We start from the raw sequence: 14,280 nt of genomic DNA, 5'->3' as shown, positions 1-14,280 counted from the left end.
GCCAATGGAGGCTCACCGCACGCATGCACCCAGCCTTTAAACACTTCCCCGGCTCCAGCCCACACCCGGGCCCTGGGCAAGGATTATTTCGCTGGGCTGTCGCCCAATGGGCCCTGGCATTCTGCCTGCAGATCAGCCCTGCGTTAGGAAGAGCCAGAATCCACGACCCGCAGCCACGGACACCAGGGCTGCAGAACTAGTTCTGTTAGCTCTCTTCCCTGGATGCTGGTCGATCCGCCTGTAACCCAGCGTGGGGCTCGTCCCCTCTGCAGACTAGTTAGTGCCACCAGCTCGCAGGACCAGGCCACAGAGCAGTGGTGGGCAACCTGTGGCCAGCACTTCCCGCAGCTCCCATTGGCCGGGAAGGGCAAACCGCAGCCCCTGGGAGCTGCGGGCGGCCGTGTGAATGTCTGGTGGCCCGCCAGCAGATTACCTTGACGGGCCACAGGTTGCCCCACCGCCCCCACTGCCATAGAAGCTTGTACTCTTAGCTCCAGCGCTCCTACAGTCGGTCCCCATACGTGCCACTCTAGGACTTTGTCGGGGACTCCAGTGAATGTGCCGCTCCCCTCCCACGAGCGTGAGGAATTATGGGGCCTGGCTAATTGCTGGGACAAGCCTCCTAACGCCGCACAGCATTCCAGCGGCTGTTCCAGAGGGGTCTTTTCACTGCCCACTCACCCAATGGGGCGATGTGCAGCAGCTGCGGGCCAGGACTCGGGACCCGGCCCAGCTGCGCGGGATGGGGTGTGGGGGAGGCAGTGCATCCAATGGAGGCTGGCTGGAGGCAGGATGCACGTGAGACTGGCAGCTCTCTGGGGCAGGGACTGTCTTTTGTTCTGTCTGTACAGCACCTGGTGCCACGGGGCCCTGGGCCACGAGAGGGCTCCTCGATGCTACCACAATCCAAGCCATAAACAACAGCGGGCAAGGCTGGAATGGACCTGATCTCTCACTGTTCTGCCCCAGCTGAAGGGGTCCCACTCCACCCCGCGGTGCTCCTGGCACATCCCTGTGGGGCAGCGCTCACCGAGCACAGGCTCACGCTACAGAGGGAGGCCCAGAGAGGCTCTGCCGGGCAGCAGGAGGGCAGGCGGGGGCAGAGAAGACGTCCTGTCCCAGCTGCCAGCCGCCGTGAGAAAAGGCTTCCCTCAGCGCCAGCCATGAGGATCGCCCCTCGTCAAGCCGTGCGGAGGGAGCCCGGCCCGGTGCTGAAAGAACTGCCGGAGATGGAGATGGGCTGCAGAGCTACCCGCCGCAGGCAAAGGGGATTAAACCCGAAACGCCCTCAGCAGACGCTTGGCTGGCACGGAGCCTCCCGTCCCCTCGCAGTGAGCACGAGGCAGGGCCCTGGGCCTGCACCAGCCGGCATTTGCCTGAGCGTTCTCCCAGGCAAGAGCGACCCGACTCTGACCCCGCTTAGCTTGTGGGCTCTCAGGAGCAGAGCCTGCGTCCCTCCAGACTCCTGCCAGCTCCCTTGGCAGGACACCACCTACCTGGGCTGCCGGGGCTGGGGATCGGTGCCTTTTTGGAAGTGGGTGTGGGCGGCCCGGGGACCTTCTGTGCTTGTGGGGTTAACACGGGCTTGGGAGAGACCGGCGGCTTGAAGGGCTTTTTGGGTTCCCCGCCCACAGCCTGCGGCACATGCTCCAGCCTGTCCTGCCTGTCGCCTGCGGCAGGGCCCTGCGGGGGCGTCTCTGCACCGCTCATCTCAGACGCCGGCCTCCGCTTGATGGTGCTGGTGCCGTTCTGGTAGACGGAGAGGGGGGCTGGCTCCAGCCCCTGCTCCTTGTCTTTGGACTTGGGCCGTCGCTTGACTGTGTCCGACTCGGTCAGGATGAACTTGACGCTGTCCTGCTGGCTCTGTTTGGCCCGGATCCTCCTCTTGAGTGTGGCGCTGGCCTCCACCTTGGCCAGGTCCCCGTGCCGGTGAGCAGGCGACAGCCCGTCCCCTGCCTCGCCCTTGGCCAGCCCCATCTGCCGGGGCCGCTGCTTGATGGTCAGGTTCCCATCCTCGGCGAAGGGGATGTTCTCGGCCGAGCTGTTCTGGGGGGAGCCCCCGTGCTCCGCCCGCAGCCGCTCCACCGGGCCGCCGTCCTTGCCCGTGTCCGACCTGATGCTGTCAGAGCGCTCCCTGCGGGCGGCCGCGATGAGGCCGGTCACGGGGCCGCTGATGGTCCTGCGCCGGTTCACCACCTCCCCGTCCAGGCCGATGGCGTCTTTGTGCTTCACAGTGGCCAGGACGGCGGCCACGCGGGAATGCTCCGGGCTGGCCAGGTGCATGGCGCCAGCAGGGTGCAGATAGTAGCCTTCGGGTCCCTTCCCTCCTCCTCCTGGGTGAGGCTTCTGCAGGGCCAGCGCCCGGGCGCCCCCGCCAATAGAGGACATCTCCAGCATGGCGGCGATGCTCTTCACGCTGCCCGCGCTGCCTGTGTCCACGCTGCCCCCCACGTCGCTCGCACGCCGCTGCTCCCGGTAACTCTCCTGCCCCTCCTCATCCTCCCCGCCGGGCGCGTCCCCTTCCCCCTCCTTGCTGAAGTCGTCGGCCATGTTGGTGCTGGAGATGGCAGAGCTGGAGCGCTTGGGGGGCGGCGGGGGCGGCCCCTTCTTCTTGGGCCTGACGGCGAAAGACTGGCTGCGGTTGACATTCTTGTCTCCGCCCGACTGTGCCCGCACCGAATGGCTCCTGCCCACCCGCCGCTGCACTGTGGCGTAGGGCCCGGCGTCCGGCACCAGCAGCTCATCCCGTTCCTGCTCGCTGTCGGACATGGCGTAGCGGTTCAGGCTGTGCGCACGCTTCTTCGGCCTGCCCAGCTCCTCCTCTGCCTCCCCGCTCTGCGGCGGCAGGCACAGCACGGGCACCGAGACCGGCAGGACTGGGACTCCTTGTGCCACGGGGCCCGGTGGGTGCCCGGCGAGGCTTTCGCCCTCCACGGGCTGCGGCATGACGTAGGCAAAGCCTCTGTGGGTGGGGGACTGAGGCAGGGACCGGGGCGACATGGGGCGGTCAGCCTGCTGGAGGAGCTGCGGCGTGGGCTTGACCTTGGCCGTGGCGTGGGGCACGATGAGCGTCTGGGGCGAGGACGGCCGCGGCTTGGTGGGCGTCTGCGGTGGGGTGAAGCGCCCTCCGGCCGGGGGGAATGACTGCCTGGGCTTGCCTGGCACCGGGGGCACGCTAGCTCTCTTGACGGTGTGCCCGTGCCGCATGGGCCTGACCTCCTTGGGCATGCTGGGGAGCCCCTCCTTCACCTCCTCCATCAGGTACTCCTGGCTCTTGGACATGGCTGCGCTCGGCCCCTTGGGCCCGTCCCCCAGCAGCTCCTGGGAGCTGCTTATGTGCTTGGCCCGGCCGCTCAGGCTGTTCTCATGCACGTGCCTGGAGGAGGGGCCCCGGTAGCCTGCTCCGTCCCGGATATGTGCCACGTGGTTCGCCTGCTTCTCCTGGCCCTCGGGTGCCTCGCCCGTGCCCGTGAGGGCCACCTGCAGTTCGTTGCTCAGCTCGCTGTCCTGGAAGGTGGTCATCTTGGGAGACTGGCACTCGGCGTTCTCCTGCTGGGGGGACTCGATGGCCAGCACGTCCAGAGACTGGGGCGCTTTCTTCTTCAGGGTCCCCGACTCGTACTTGACGTACTCGGCCTTCTGGATTTCTGCCAGCTTCTTCACCGCCAGCATCAGCTTCTTCTGGTGGCCTGGAAGGTGGGGAGGGGACACATGGCACAAGGGGGCATTAACCAATGGGGAGCGACTCGTCCCACCAGCAAACCCACAGGGCCCGGTGCTGGCCCATGGATAGTGACGCTCATTCCCCCAGAACGGCTGTCTCGGCCCAACCCAGCCATGCCCACACCCTGAGCGAGCGCTCGTCTCCCACAGAGCATCGGCGGGGGGGCCTTGGCAGCTTAACCGGGGCTGTGTATTTTAGGGTGTTCTAACTAAAAGGAGGCTGCCAGGTTAGAGACACATTGGGGGGCCCTGCATGGTGTCAGCCGAGTTCTCTGGAGTTCCACTGGTGACATGAAAGCAGATTTGACCCAGGTGGCCCCCGATGGACTCCTTAGATCATTAAACCAGAAATGATTTCATAGGAACCTAGGGACTGCCACAGTAGATCAGACCCACGGTCCATCTCCCCCAGTATCCTGTGTCTGGCTGCTTCAGAGCGAGGTGCAGGGACCCCCGCAGGAGTGGATGTGGGAGAACCTGCCCCCCATACTAGGTCTCATCCTGGTCTCGAACAGGCGGCGTTTGGCTAAAGCCCTGAAGCAGGAGGTTTAATGTCCCTGCCAACAGCTGAGTTAGCATTGGCTACCCCAGCTCTGGCTCTTCCTGTTCTGCACAGACATGCCCGTCCCTTCGGGGTCTCGCCCTTCCCCTTTCCAGCCCTCAGGCACAGCCCCGCTCTGCTGCAGGGAGGGGCTCTCAAAGGGGCCTCAGGGAGTTAGGCACATCACGCCTACTGATTTAGGCCTGCGCGCCCAACTCCTTTAAACTCCTTTGACAATCCTTCCCTCCCAGCAGCCAGTTTCCGTCAGCACAGCGCAGGGGTTCTCCTGGAAGCCCCCCTAGGTCCTGCAACAGCTGGTTCCCACTGACCCCGACCCCGGGGCTGGATTTGAGCCAACACTTCCAGCCCTTTAACCGTTTTGTTTGTTTCCCGGCTGCGTGGGGATTATTCCTGCTGGGAATCACTACGCAGCACCCAGCGGCTAGGCAGGGGGAGATCTGGGGTGAAGCAACAACCCCCCTAACTGAAGCAGCTGGTGAGCAGGAAGGCAGCCAGCCACGGGGGCCCGTGACAGGAGAATCTCTCCCAGCAGAGGGGAGGCTGATGGGTTTTCTAGCTCCCATCTGAGCTCACAGAGCCGCCATTAGCTGGCTTCTCAATCTCCGGGAGCTCTACACGCCCGCTATCTCCAGGCATTGCTCCTTTACGTGCTCCAAGCGCCGTTATGAACCTTGATCTCTCCTCCCCCGCAAACCCACCTCGGCTGCCTTGCTCAGTTTGATTGTTCTTGGCCTCGGCCGTCCCATCGCCACGTGGGTGCAAAGCGTAGCGATCCGCCCAGAGCCGGCCAGGACCAGAGACCGCGCTCACTACAGACGGCATCGCTACCTTACTTCCTAAACCTGAGGTTACTTGCATGAATATGTCAAAAACCCAGAGACTGACTCAGGGACTTAACCCGCCACCAATTTCCACTAACAACCAACTGCACGTGCTCTCTGCACTGGTGGCTTTAATGTCACCTTTAATGTTAGAGAATCCACCACTTCCCTTGGGAGTTTGCTCCACTGCTTAATCTCCCTCACTCTGCCTTATTTCTAATGGGAATTTGCCTGGCTTCCAGCCACTGGTTCTTGCTCTGCCTTTCTCTGCTAAATTGAAGGCCCTTTAGCAGCCGGTATATTGTCACTGAGCTGACGCTATAACCAAATCACCTCTTGACCGTCCTGCTGTAAGCTAGAGATTGAGCTCTTTGAGTCTCTCGCTGTCCGCCATTCTCTCCGCCCCACCAATCTGTTTTGTGGCTTTTTTCGGCCCCCTCGCCAATTGGTCAACATCCTTTTTAAATTGGGGACGCCCGACCTGGGCTCAGCATGCCAAGATCGGTCCCACCAATGCTGCACACGGGGGTAAAATCACCTCCCTGCTCCCGTGTTTCTCTAGTCAAGCGTCACACCCGCCCATCTGGCCACGGCATCGCACTGGGAGCTTGCAGGGTGTGGCTTGTGCGTTATCTAGGAGCCAGCAGTGTACGATCTGGGGCTTGTCTACATAGGGAAATTGACCCGCATTGCGATAGCGGTGTAAATACACGGCTACACAGCTCTGGGCCAAGTTCCCCCGGGTGCAACTGGGCTGAATTCAATGGGATTGTGCCCAAGCTGCACTGGGATGTCGGCCAAGTCGACAGGGTGCGTGTGGTAACCAAGATACAAGGGCCTCTGTCTGTTTTCCTCCCTCTACAGCAAGGGCCCCATTCTCCAGGTCCCCTGGAGGCACAGCACACATCCACCATCCCAGGTCTTCACTGGGCATTCGTGTTCCGACCGGGCACCTCTCGCTGACGCGGGCACCTGGGGCAGGGAAGGAATCAGTCACCGCATGCAGAAATGTCAGGCTGCAAAAGTAACCACAACGGGAGCGGTGAGTCCTGCATGTCGCGGCAGCTACAGGCGGCTCCTGATTCATGGCACCGGGAGCAGTGAAGTCCAGGCACCGGCTCATGGCACACAAGACCCCCAGGAGGTCGGGAGGATGCCAGAGCTAGGGAACGTCCTTACATGGCCAAGCGGGAAGGTGCTGTGAGCCCTGCAGCTGCTCTAATAGACAGCCTGGCCCTGCTTTGGACGCTGCAGGCTTTGGGTGTGAAGCAAGGTACGGCACACCAGGGGTTAACAGAGCACAGCACAGGGTGGGAGAGGCGAGGCCTAGGTGCACCCCAGGGTGCCACAGCATCCTCTGAGCCTAGCTTCTGGTATGAGAATCCCCTCCCCACCTCGGGGAGCCCTTCCATTCAAGTGCCAATGCCCAGCCCCGCATTACCCAGCTTCGTGATCCCGATCTCCTGCAGATCCTCCCACGTGATGTCCGTGATGAAGTCGATGTTCTCGTAGCCGTTCTCCACCAGGACTTTGTAGTACTGGGCCAGGCCGATCATGGAGAGCCAGAGAGCCAGGTTGGCCTACAGGGGGCAGGAGGCAAAGGGAGAACGGTGCTTTGGCCCGGACCCGACACCATTTAAAGGGACAGCGTGGGGGCAATACCTATGCCATGACCTGGCATTAACGCCCCCCACTTCCCCTGAGGTTACTGCAGCCGAGAGCTTTATAATCTAGCCAATGACGTTCCTGCCCCTGGGGCCCGAGTCTCCTGTGCATCTGTGTGCACCAGCACCACATGCCAGCGTTCAGGTCTGTGCACCCGCCTTGCCCGGCTGCAAACCGCGCCCAAGGTGCCAGGCAGTAGCGAATCGGGCCCCTGGCCTCTCAGGATACCCTGAGCCAAAGCGCACGACAGCAGCGAACTGGGCCCGACTAGCTCAGCCTCACTGCAGGACCCTGCCAGGGCTCCGTTCTCCAGCACATTGTTCAGTCTAGTTCAGGGCTCCCACCCCTTCCCATGGGACAGGACTGCACCACGAGGGGGTTTCCTCAGACTCCGCCTAAACTCTCCCTCTCCTCCTAGTTCCAGCCTCGTGCTCCATCCCCCTCACTTGGAGATGGCTTAGCCCCTGGACTCCCCCTCCCTTAGCATCCCGATCAACCCAGCGCCCTGGAGCCATTTCCCCTGCATTTCTCAGGGTCCCCTCCAGGACAGGGCACCCAGACCTGTGCTCAGGGGAGATCCAGGCAAAGCTCCTCTCTTGGGTGGACAGCATTCACTGCTTTCTGGGAGAGGACTGGAACCTCTGAATGCGCCAGGAGAGGGCCCTTCCACGCTGCACCAGGACGCTGTCCCAAACAAAACAGGCTGCAACACGGGGACCAAACCCACATGGCAAGGAGATGGGGTCCAGGCCTCACCTATCTCCAGCAGTTAAAGAGCCACAGGCCATCCCAGGGTGGGAGAGGCGAGGTAGGTACACCCCGGGGTGGTTAGCCCGGCGACCCCATGCCCCATAGGGAAACCTGCCAACAGGGCAAAGCTGACAGGCAGGGAGCGAGCCGGGGGAGCCGTACCGGCTTGTACTCCGGAAGCCACTCGGGGATGTTCAGGCTGTTGATCTCCGAGGTGATCTTCTTCCTGTGTCCGGGTTTCGTCACGCCGATGGCGGTGAGGTCCTAGGGCACAGACAGACACCGTCACCTTCACCGCACAAGCAGGGCCTAGCCGCGCAGCGCTGGCAGCCCCCGCAGAAGAGCGCAGGCCGTCAGCCGATGCAGGCCACCTCTCCGTTACAAGGGGCATGGGAGTAGGCTTGGAAGAGTGAGGTTTTTATTGGTAAATGGCGATTTCGCTGTACACCCAAACCCACAACAATACTTCCAGTGACCCCCACGGAGAGCAGCAGACAGGAGAAGTGAGAACAATGCAGGTTGAGAACTCGTTAGAGCGCGAGGCTAATGACTTTGTGCACGTGGACATGCGACGTGTTGGCATTTTAACAGTTACAAAGTTTTAACTTTTTGGGTCTCAACAGCTATCATCATTCAATAATTATGGTCTGAGCCCCTCCCCCATTGCCTGACCTCCACACACACACCCCCGATAATTCCCCCCAACTTAAAATCGATACAAATGAAAAAATGCTTCACAATAAACATTGATCTTCTCCGTGGAGATGAGAAACCAATCCAAACGGCATTCTCCTAGAGGGAAGGAAGGCTCTGGCTTGGCAAAGCTAAGGGCACGCTCTGCAGGGCAGAGATTGTGTGTGTGTGCGCGTGTGCGTGCGTGCGTGCGTACGTGTGCACATACACACCACATCCAGAGCAGAGGGGCCCCACCCACAAGAGGCCGTTGGATGCTACCGCACTGCTAGGAGTGAACGAATTGGGTCCCGTGGCATTCCCCCAACATCACACACAGACGGACTCTGGCTGGAAGGGCAGAGCTCAGCTCAGCCGTCCTTTGGAGCCAGGACACCCAGCGTCAGCCTCTCTAAAGCTGCTCTAGGTCCGGAGACCAGGGGAGGAGGGCTAGCTCCCTCGCCCCCGTGTTCTCAGGGCAGGCTGAGGGGTCCCCGCCCAGTCACCCCGCCGGGATCATGCCCCAGGTTCTGGTGAGAACGGGAAACGCCCCCAGAGCTGCGGCTGGAGCAGCCCTGCGATGTGCCATCCCACATCACCAGGCCGCTAGGGGAGTGCGGCGGGGCTGGGAGCCTCAGGACGGAGCTTGGGCCCAGCCGCTCAGAGCTGTCCTCGGGGCCAGTCCCAGCCCACCCGCCAGCAGCTCACGGGGGCCCCAGCCCAGCGCCCATCAGCTTGGGACAAGCCCTTCTGGGTGCTGCTCCGAGCTCAATGGGACGCTGCTGGCCTGCGATCAACCACAGTGTGAGCTGTGAGGACTCAGCGCCTCGGAGAGGCCCGGAGCGTCCCCTGTGAGAGCGCCCAGCGCCCATGGACTCTGTGCCCACCCAGCCCCAGGGCTCGCCAGGTGCTGGTAATGCTGCTGCAGCACGGCGACACCAGGGGGTGGGGCCAGGGCACCAGCCCCCCATGCAGAGCCGCCCTTGGCCCCTCCTGGCACTCCTCACACACCAGCCCCCCACCCGGCCACAGGCATGTGCCGAGGGGGGTGGGGGAGAGACATGGGCCTGTCCCAGCAGCTCTGGGGGGCTAAGCGCCGAAGTGGGGATCTTAACTCGTCTGCAAAGATGGGAGCTCAGCCTGGATTTGCCCATGAGTGCCGCACCCGCCCAGGCCTGGCACAGCTCCCAGCCCCCCTTGCCCCCGTACCACTCAGCTGGGTCTGGAACGATCCCCTTTCCCTTTTACCGTCTAGAAGGCCGGGAGCCAGCAAAGCTGGGCGTGCCGCCCACGAGCGCCGCTACTCGCCGTTCGATCCAGGCCCGACGTCCCGCCCCACGTCACAGAGCCTCCCAGCCCGTCCTGCAGCCCCTCCTCCACCCTTCACCTAAGGGGTCTATGCTCTCTCTCTGGGCCCGACCCCGTGCCACTGCAAGGAGAGCTCAGTGGGAGCAGGATCGGGCCCCTCACCCTTCAGCTCCCCCCCGGCCTCACCTCTGGCGTCATCCGGCTGATGGTGGGGATGTCGTACCCGGCGTTGATGAAGTTGGCCGCGTACAGCTGCAGCTGGAACTTGCAGAGCCACTGGTACACGGCCTCGGAGCTCTGGGGGCGAGGCAGAACGGGGGTCACTGGCACTGCCCAGCCAGACGGCAGCATGTGCAGGCAATGCCAACCTAGCCAATCCTCGTACACCACCCACCACCCCATGGGCTGCCCCCCTAGACCCAGCAGTTGGGGGAGAGGGAGCTGCCGTCAGGCAAAGCCCAGAGGCTCCTGGCTGTAACCCCCATGGGCAGGAGAGGCAAGAGCCCAGCCACCTGCAGGATTTAGCAGGGAAAGAACCTCCAGGCTGAGTCTGTGACAGGTGCCTGACCCCAGCTTCTCCCCTGGGCTGCAGCCCTTTGAATGGAAGAGGGGCAGGAGCCTGGGGAACTCCCTGGGACATGAAGGAGCCTGTAGGAGATTTGCTAGATGGTCCCCTTCTGCCCTGGGGCCTCACAGCAAGAGGCAGGCGAGTCATTCACCCCGTCACCAGCCCCGAGAATCACTCCAGCAGGGAGACAGACCGAGCAGCATTTCCTCCCCCTCCCTCAGCCCAGCACGGCGAGGCCCTTCGGAACCCCGCAATTCCCCAGCGCGCCCCAGGTCCCTGCCCGCCTCTGCGCTCTCTGCACCCCGTCGCGCCAGTCTCCTCGCAGCCTGCTCCTTTGCAGCTGGCAGCGTCCCGCCGCCCCGGGAAGCTGTGAAGCGCAGGTGGCAGCACAATGAGGGAAGCTGTCTGAGGTGCTCAGCCAACGTGCGACTCTCGCCCCGGGCGCCGGAACGGTGGTTCCGGGGAGGGGACCGCACCGTGCCGCTGCTGAGATGTGACGGCTGAGCCGAGGGCTTCAGACAACGCAGTCAGCACATGGCATCCCCCTGCCCTGCGTAGAGCCAGCCCCGACCCCCACCTGCACTCCCGCACTGAGAGTCGCTCGCAGGGCCCACTTCCTCTCCAGAGCCCCCCTCGCCGTGAGCAATGGGTCAAACTGCCCCCCCTCCCCGCAACACCAGAACCTCTGGAGCTGCCAAAGGGGCAGATGTAGGGATTGGGGGCAGAATTGCTGGGCTGGGGGAAGGGCAGCTGTGGGGCTGGGCATATAACGAATTAGGATGTGGGGCTGGGGAGACGCTGGGAGCTCTGCACCCCCAGGCGGCGATTGATAAAGGTCTGTGTGATTTGATCTGAGTTGGGCTTCCCAGCGAGAGCCCATATCCTGGCATTCGACACACCTGGGCGAGGGGGCAGTGCTGCGACCGCCCCACACCCCCTGGGGGGGCGGCAATCAGACGACAGACCCCAACACAATATCATTTTGCAATCTCATGATCTGCGAATTTCGGGGTTGGCCACGCTGCGTGGGTTCTGCCCGGTGACCCCTGACCTCAGTGGGGTGACCTGTGCGGGGCAGAGTGCCGGATTGGGACGGGGGAGCCACTGCCATTAATAATAAATAGCTCCAAAGTGAGAGTCGACGATAAGCCACTCTCCTGTGACACCCGAACAGCATCTAGAGCTGCCACCGAACCGCACGTGAACTCAGGTGGGGAGAACGCAACAGGAGCGGCCCACGGGACCTCACTAGCTCCCGCTGCACCGTTCCCCAGCTGAGGCCACGGTCCTGGGCATGGGCCGCTGCAGAGAGAGGACCCTGCTTCCAGGAAAAGGGAGGAGGTGAACGCCGGGCAAGTACAGGTCCTGCCTCGGAAAATTAAGCGGGGGGAGAATCCCAGGGGGCAGAACTCCCTCAACGCAGCGTCCCCTGCAGGCACATCCGCTGTGCCCCGGGCCAGCTCGCATCTTCCACAAAGCAAGTGGCCCATCCTGTGCGGGGAAGGTTTTTCCTCACCTGGCCATCTGAGAGCCCACCCCGGAGCCCCAGCGGGCAGATTGCCGGCTGCCTGGTCATTGGCTAGGAGTCTCCCAGATTGGCATCGATCTCCCGGTGACTATTGAAAGCCATCCAGAAGATTTTAATAGGCCGCTAAAAGTCCGGTCGGCGGTGCAGTGGGGCTAAGGCAGGCTCCCTACCTGCCCTGGCTCTGCGCGGCTCCCGGAAGCAACCGGCAAGTCTGGTAGGCGCAGGGGCAGCCAGGGGGGTCTCTGCGCACTGCCCCCGCCCTGAGCACCGACTCTACAGCTCCCATTGGCCGGGAACCGCAGCCAATGGGAGCTGCGGGGGAGGCGCCTGCAGGCAGGGGCAGGGCACAGAGCCACCTGGCCACCTCTGAGCCTAGGAGCCGGACATGCCGGTTGCTTCTGGGAGCCGCCCGAGGTAAGTGCCGCCCGGAGCCTGCACCCCTCCGCCCCCCCACCGTCCCAGCCCGGTGAAAGTGAGTGCGGGTGGGGGAGAGCAAGCGACGGAGGGAGGGGGGATGGAGTGAGCAGGGGCGGGGCCCGGAGAAGGGGCAGGCAGGAGTGGGGCAAGGGTGTTCAGGTTTGGGCGATTAGAAAGTTGGCCACCCTACGCAGGCGGCGGACAGAGCGAGCGCATCAGAGCCTGACTCGGAGGGCAGGGGGCAGCGCTCTCTGCCACTCGCCGGAAAAGGGAGTGATCGCTAAAATCGAGCTGCATGTGAGCCAGGACAAGCCGGCCAGGGCCGGGGCGAGCTGGGCTGTGACACTGGCCCGCCAGTCCCTTCCCTCGCACCGAGCGAGCCTGGCCGATGGGGGCTGCCTCGTGTTAAAGGCCCGTTCCCCCTTCCGGCTGGATTCAATCAGCTGCCAGGTGGGCTCCCACCTTCTTACCTTCCCTTCTGACATCGGCTCGATCTTCTTCAGCTGCTGCTCAGCGGGTGGCTGCCCGGCGTAGGGAGAGCTGGCCAGGCTCTGAGTCCGAGACGAACCTGTTGCAAAGCAGGCAAAGGGAACGGTCAGAGCAGCTGGGAACGCTGCACTGGCAGGCCCTGCAGAGGCCTCGCAGGATGTAAACATTAAAGACCCCACGGCACTTCTGTCTGGGGTGTCAGCCTGGGGGTCCTGGCTCCAGGACAGTACGGGAGCCCCAATTCCCCTGTAGGTCCAACTGGATGAGGAACACTCTCTCGCTTGTCCTAAATCGTTGTGCGGCGTGGCTGCCAAGCTCCTCCCCAGTGGTGGCTGCATTTCAGCAATGGGCGCCTTTCCTGTAGAACCCATTCATGTCTGTGGGGTGCTTGGGGATCCTCCCATGAATGGGGAGATCTGGAGTAAGAGCAGAGTGCGGCATTTCCGTTTCCTCCCACCCTCCTCTGAACTTCGTGAGGGATGTCTGCATGCACGCCGGGGCTGTCCCCCTTAGGGGTTCTCGGGCTCGCTTCCTGCCACCGGGGCGCTGGCATTCCTAGCCCCTTGGGCTGCCACGGGCTTTGTGGCTTTCCGTGAGGCAGCCATCAGGACTCAAGTGGAACAGAGGCAAGATGGCCATCAGCACGACGCGGTCTGGAGCACCCATGCCATATCCTAGGGCAGCGATGCTCAGACCTCAGGGGGCAGGAGCCAAATTAGCCACCAACATCCCCCAAAGAGCCTCAGTCGTGTGAATTCAGTGTTTCACTTCCTCCGGTGCTACAGATTCCCACAGCATAATGACTGCCCAAGCATTATTATTTTATCCACTACAATTGGGTAATAACACAGTAAAAGCCTCCTGATTGAATTATTAACCAATCGATGTTATTAACCAATCACACAGTGGTGTAACATCATGTGCCACTTGCCTCAGTCTGATTGTCACTGTCCTAGGCCATGTCAGGACGAGACATGAACCCGACAAGAGCCAGGGTGCCGGCCTGCCACGGGTGCAGTGCACCCGCCCTCCACCCTGGGGAGAGCCGCGTATCAGACCCTAGAACGGCCCCGGGGCCCTGGGTCTGACGCTGCTTTTTGGGCACTGGCCCTGGACCAGAGCGCAAAGGCCAGGACGTTCCAACCGGAAACCAGCCCTTCTCCAGCCCCGTTACCACGGCGGTGCCCTGGTGGGGGGCTCTGCTCAGCACCCCCAGCCTAGCTCTTTCCTCAGGTTTGGGGAGCTCCAGGTCCAGAGGAGGGAGCGGCTCTGACCCACAGGGATTATGGCATTCGGCTTAGGGCTGCTCTCCCCTCCGCCTGTGTGCCAGCAGCCAGCCGTGGGAGCTCCCGGGGCCCGGCTGAGAACTCCCACCGCTCGTTCTAGCAGTGCCGTGGGGCGGCAGCCAGGGCAGGGGAGGGAAGCCGAAGGGTTTAGTGACGGGCGCGAGCTGCCGGCTCAGACGAGTTCCCAGCCCCCGGGGAACCTGCAGCCCAAGTTAAGCACTTTGCAATCGGGCTGGTAAAATGGCTGGATGCTTCGAGCATGGAGGTGAGCAGCAACCCCCACCCCCGCCCCACCCCTCACACACACCCCCACACCACACACACACACACCAACCACCACCACCCCCAACTATACACACGCACACACCATACGCACTCCCCCAACCACACACATACCCCAACCCCCCTACCCACACCAATCGTATACACACGCACACACCATACACACATACCCCAACCACACACCCAACCACCCCCACCCCAACCCCCCC

General features: G+C 62.8%; 1 protein-coding gene across 1 annotated transcript in view; it reads right to left on the bottom strand.

Annotated features, from left to right (window-relative positions):
- The window catches only part of CASKIN1 (CASK interacting protein 1), a 51,356-nt gene that overhangs the window by 3,029 nt on the left and 34,047 nt on the right, over nt 1-14,280 (bottom strand). Inside the window, exons 14-18 of the mRNA XM_029911270.1 lie at nt 12,485-12,582; nt 9,688-9,798; nt 7,684-7,785; nt 6,548-6,686; nt 1,493-3,689 (exon numbers count right to left, since the gene is read on the bottom strand). Of these exons, the coding sequence (XP_029767130.1) occupies nt 1,493-3,689; nt 6,548-6,686; nt 7,684-7,785; nt 9,688-9,798; nt 12,485-12,582 (2,647 nt within the window). The remainder of the gene's footprint in view (nt 1-1,492; nt 3,690-6,547; nt 6,687-7,683; nt 7,786-9,687; nt 9,799-12,484; nt 12,583-14,280) is intronic.

This window comes from Terrapene carolina, unplaced genomic scaffold, assembly GCF_002925995.2.
Source record: "Terrapene carolina triunguis isolate 2854851 unplaced genomic scaffold, T_m_triunguis-2.0 Scaffold93, whole genome shotgun sequence".
Classification (NCBI taxonomy): Eukaryota; Metazoa; Chordata; order Testudines; family Emydidae; genus Terrapene; species Terrapene triunguis.
The sequence above is the reverse complement of the archived record's forward strand: the minus strand, read 5'-3'. Positions and strand labels throughout refer to the sequence as shown.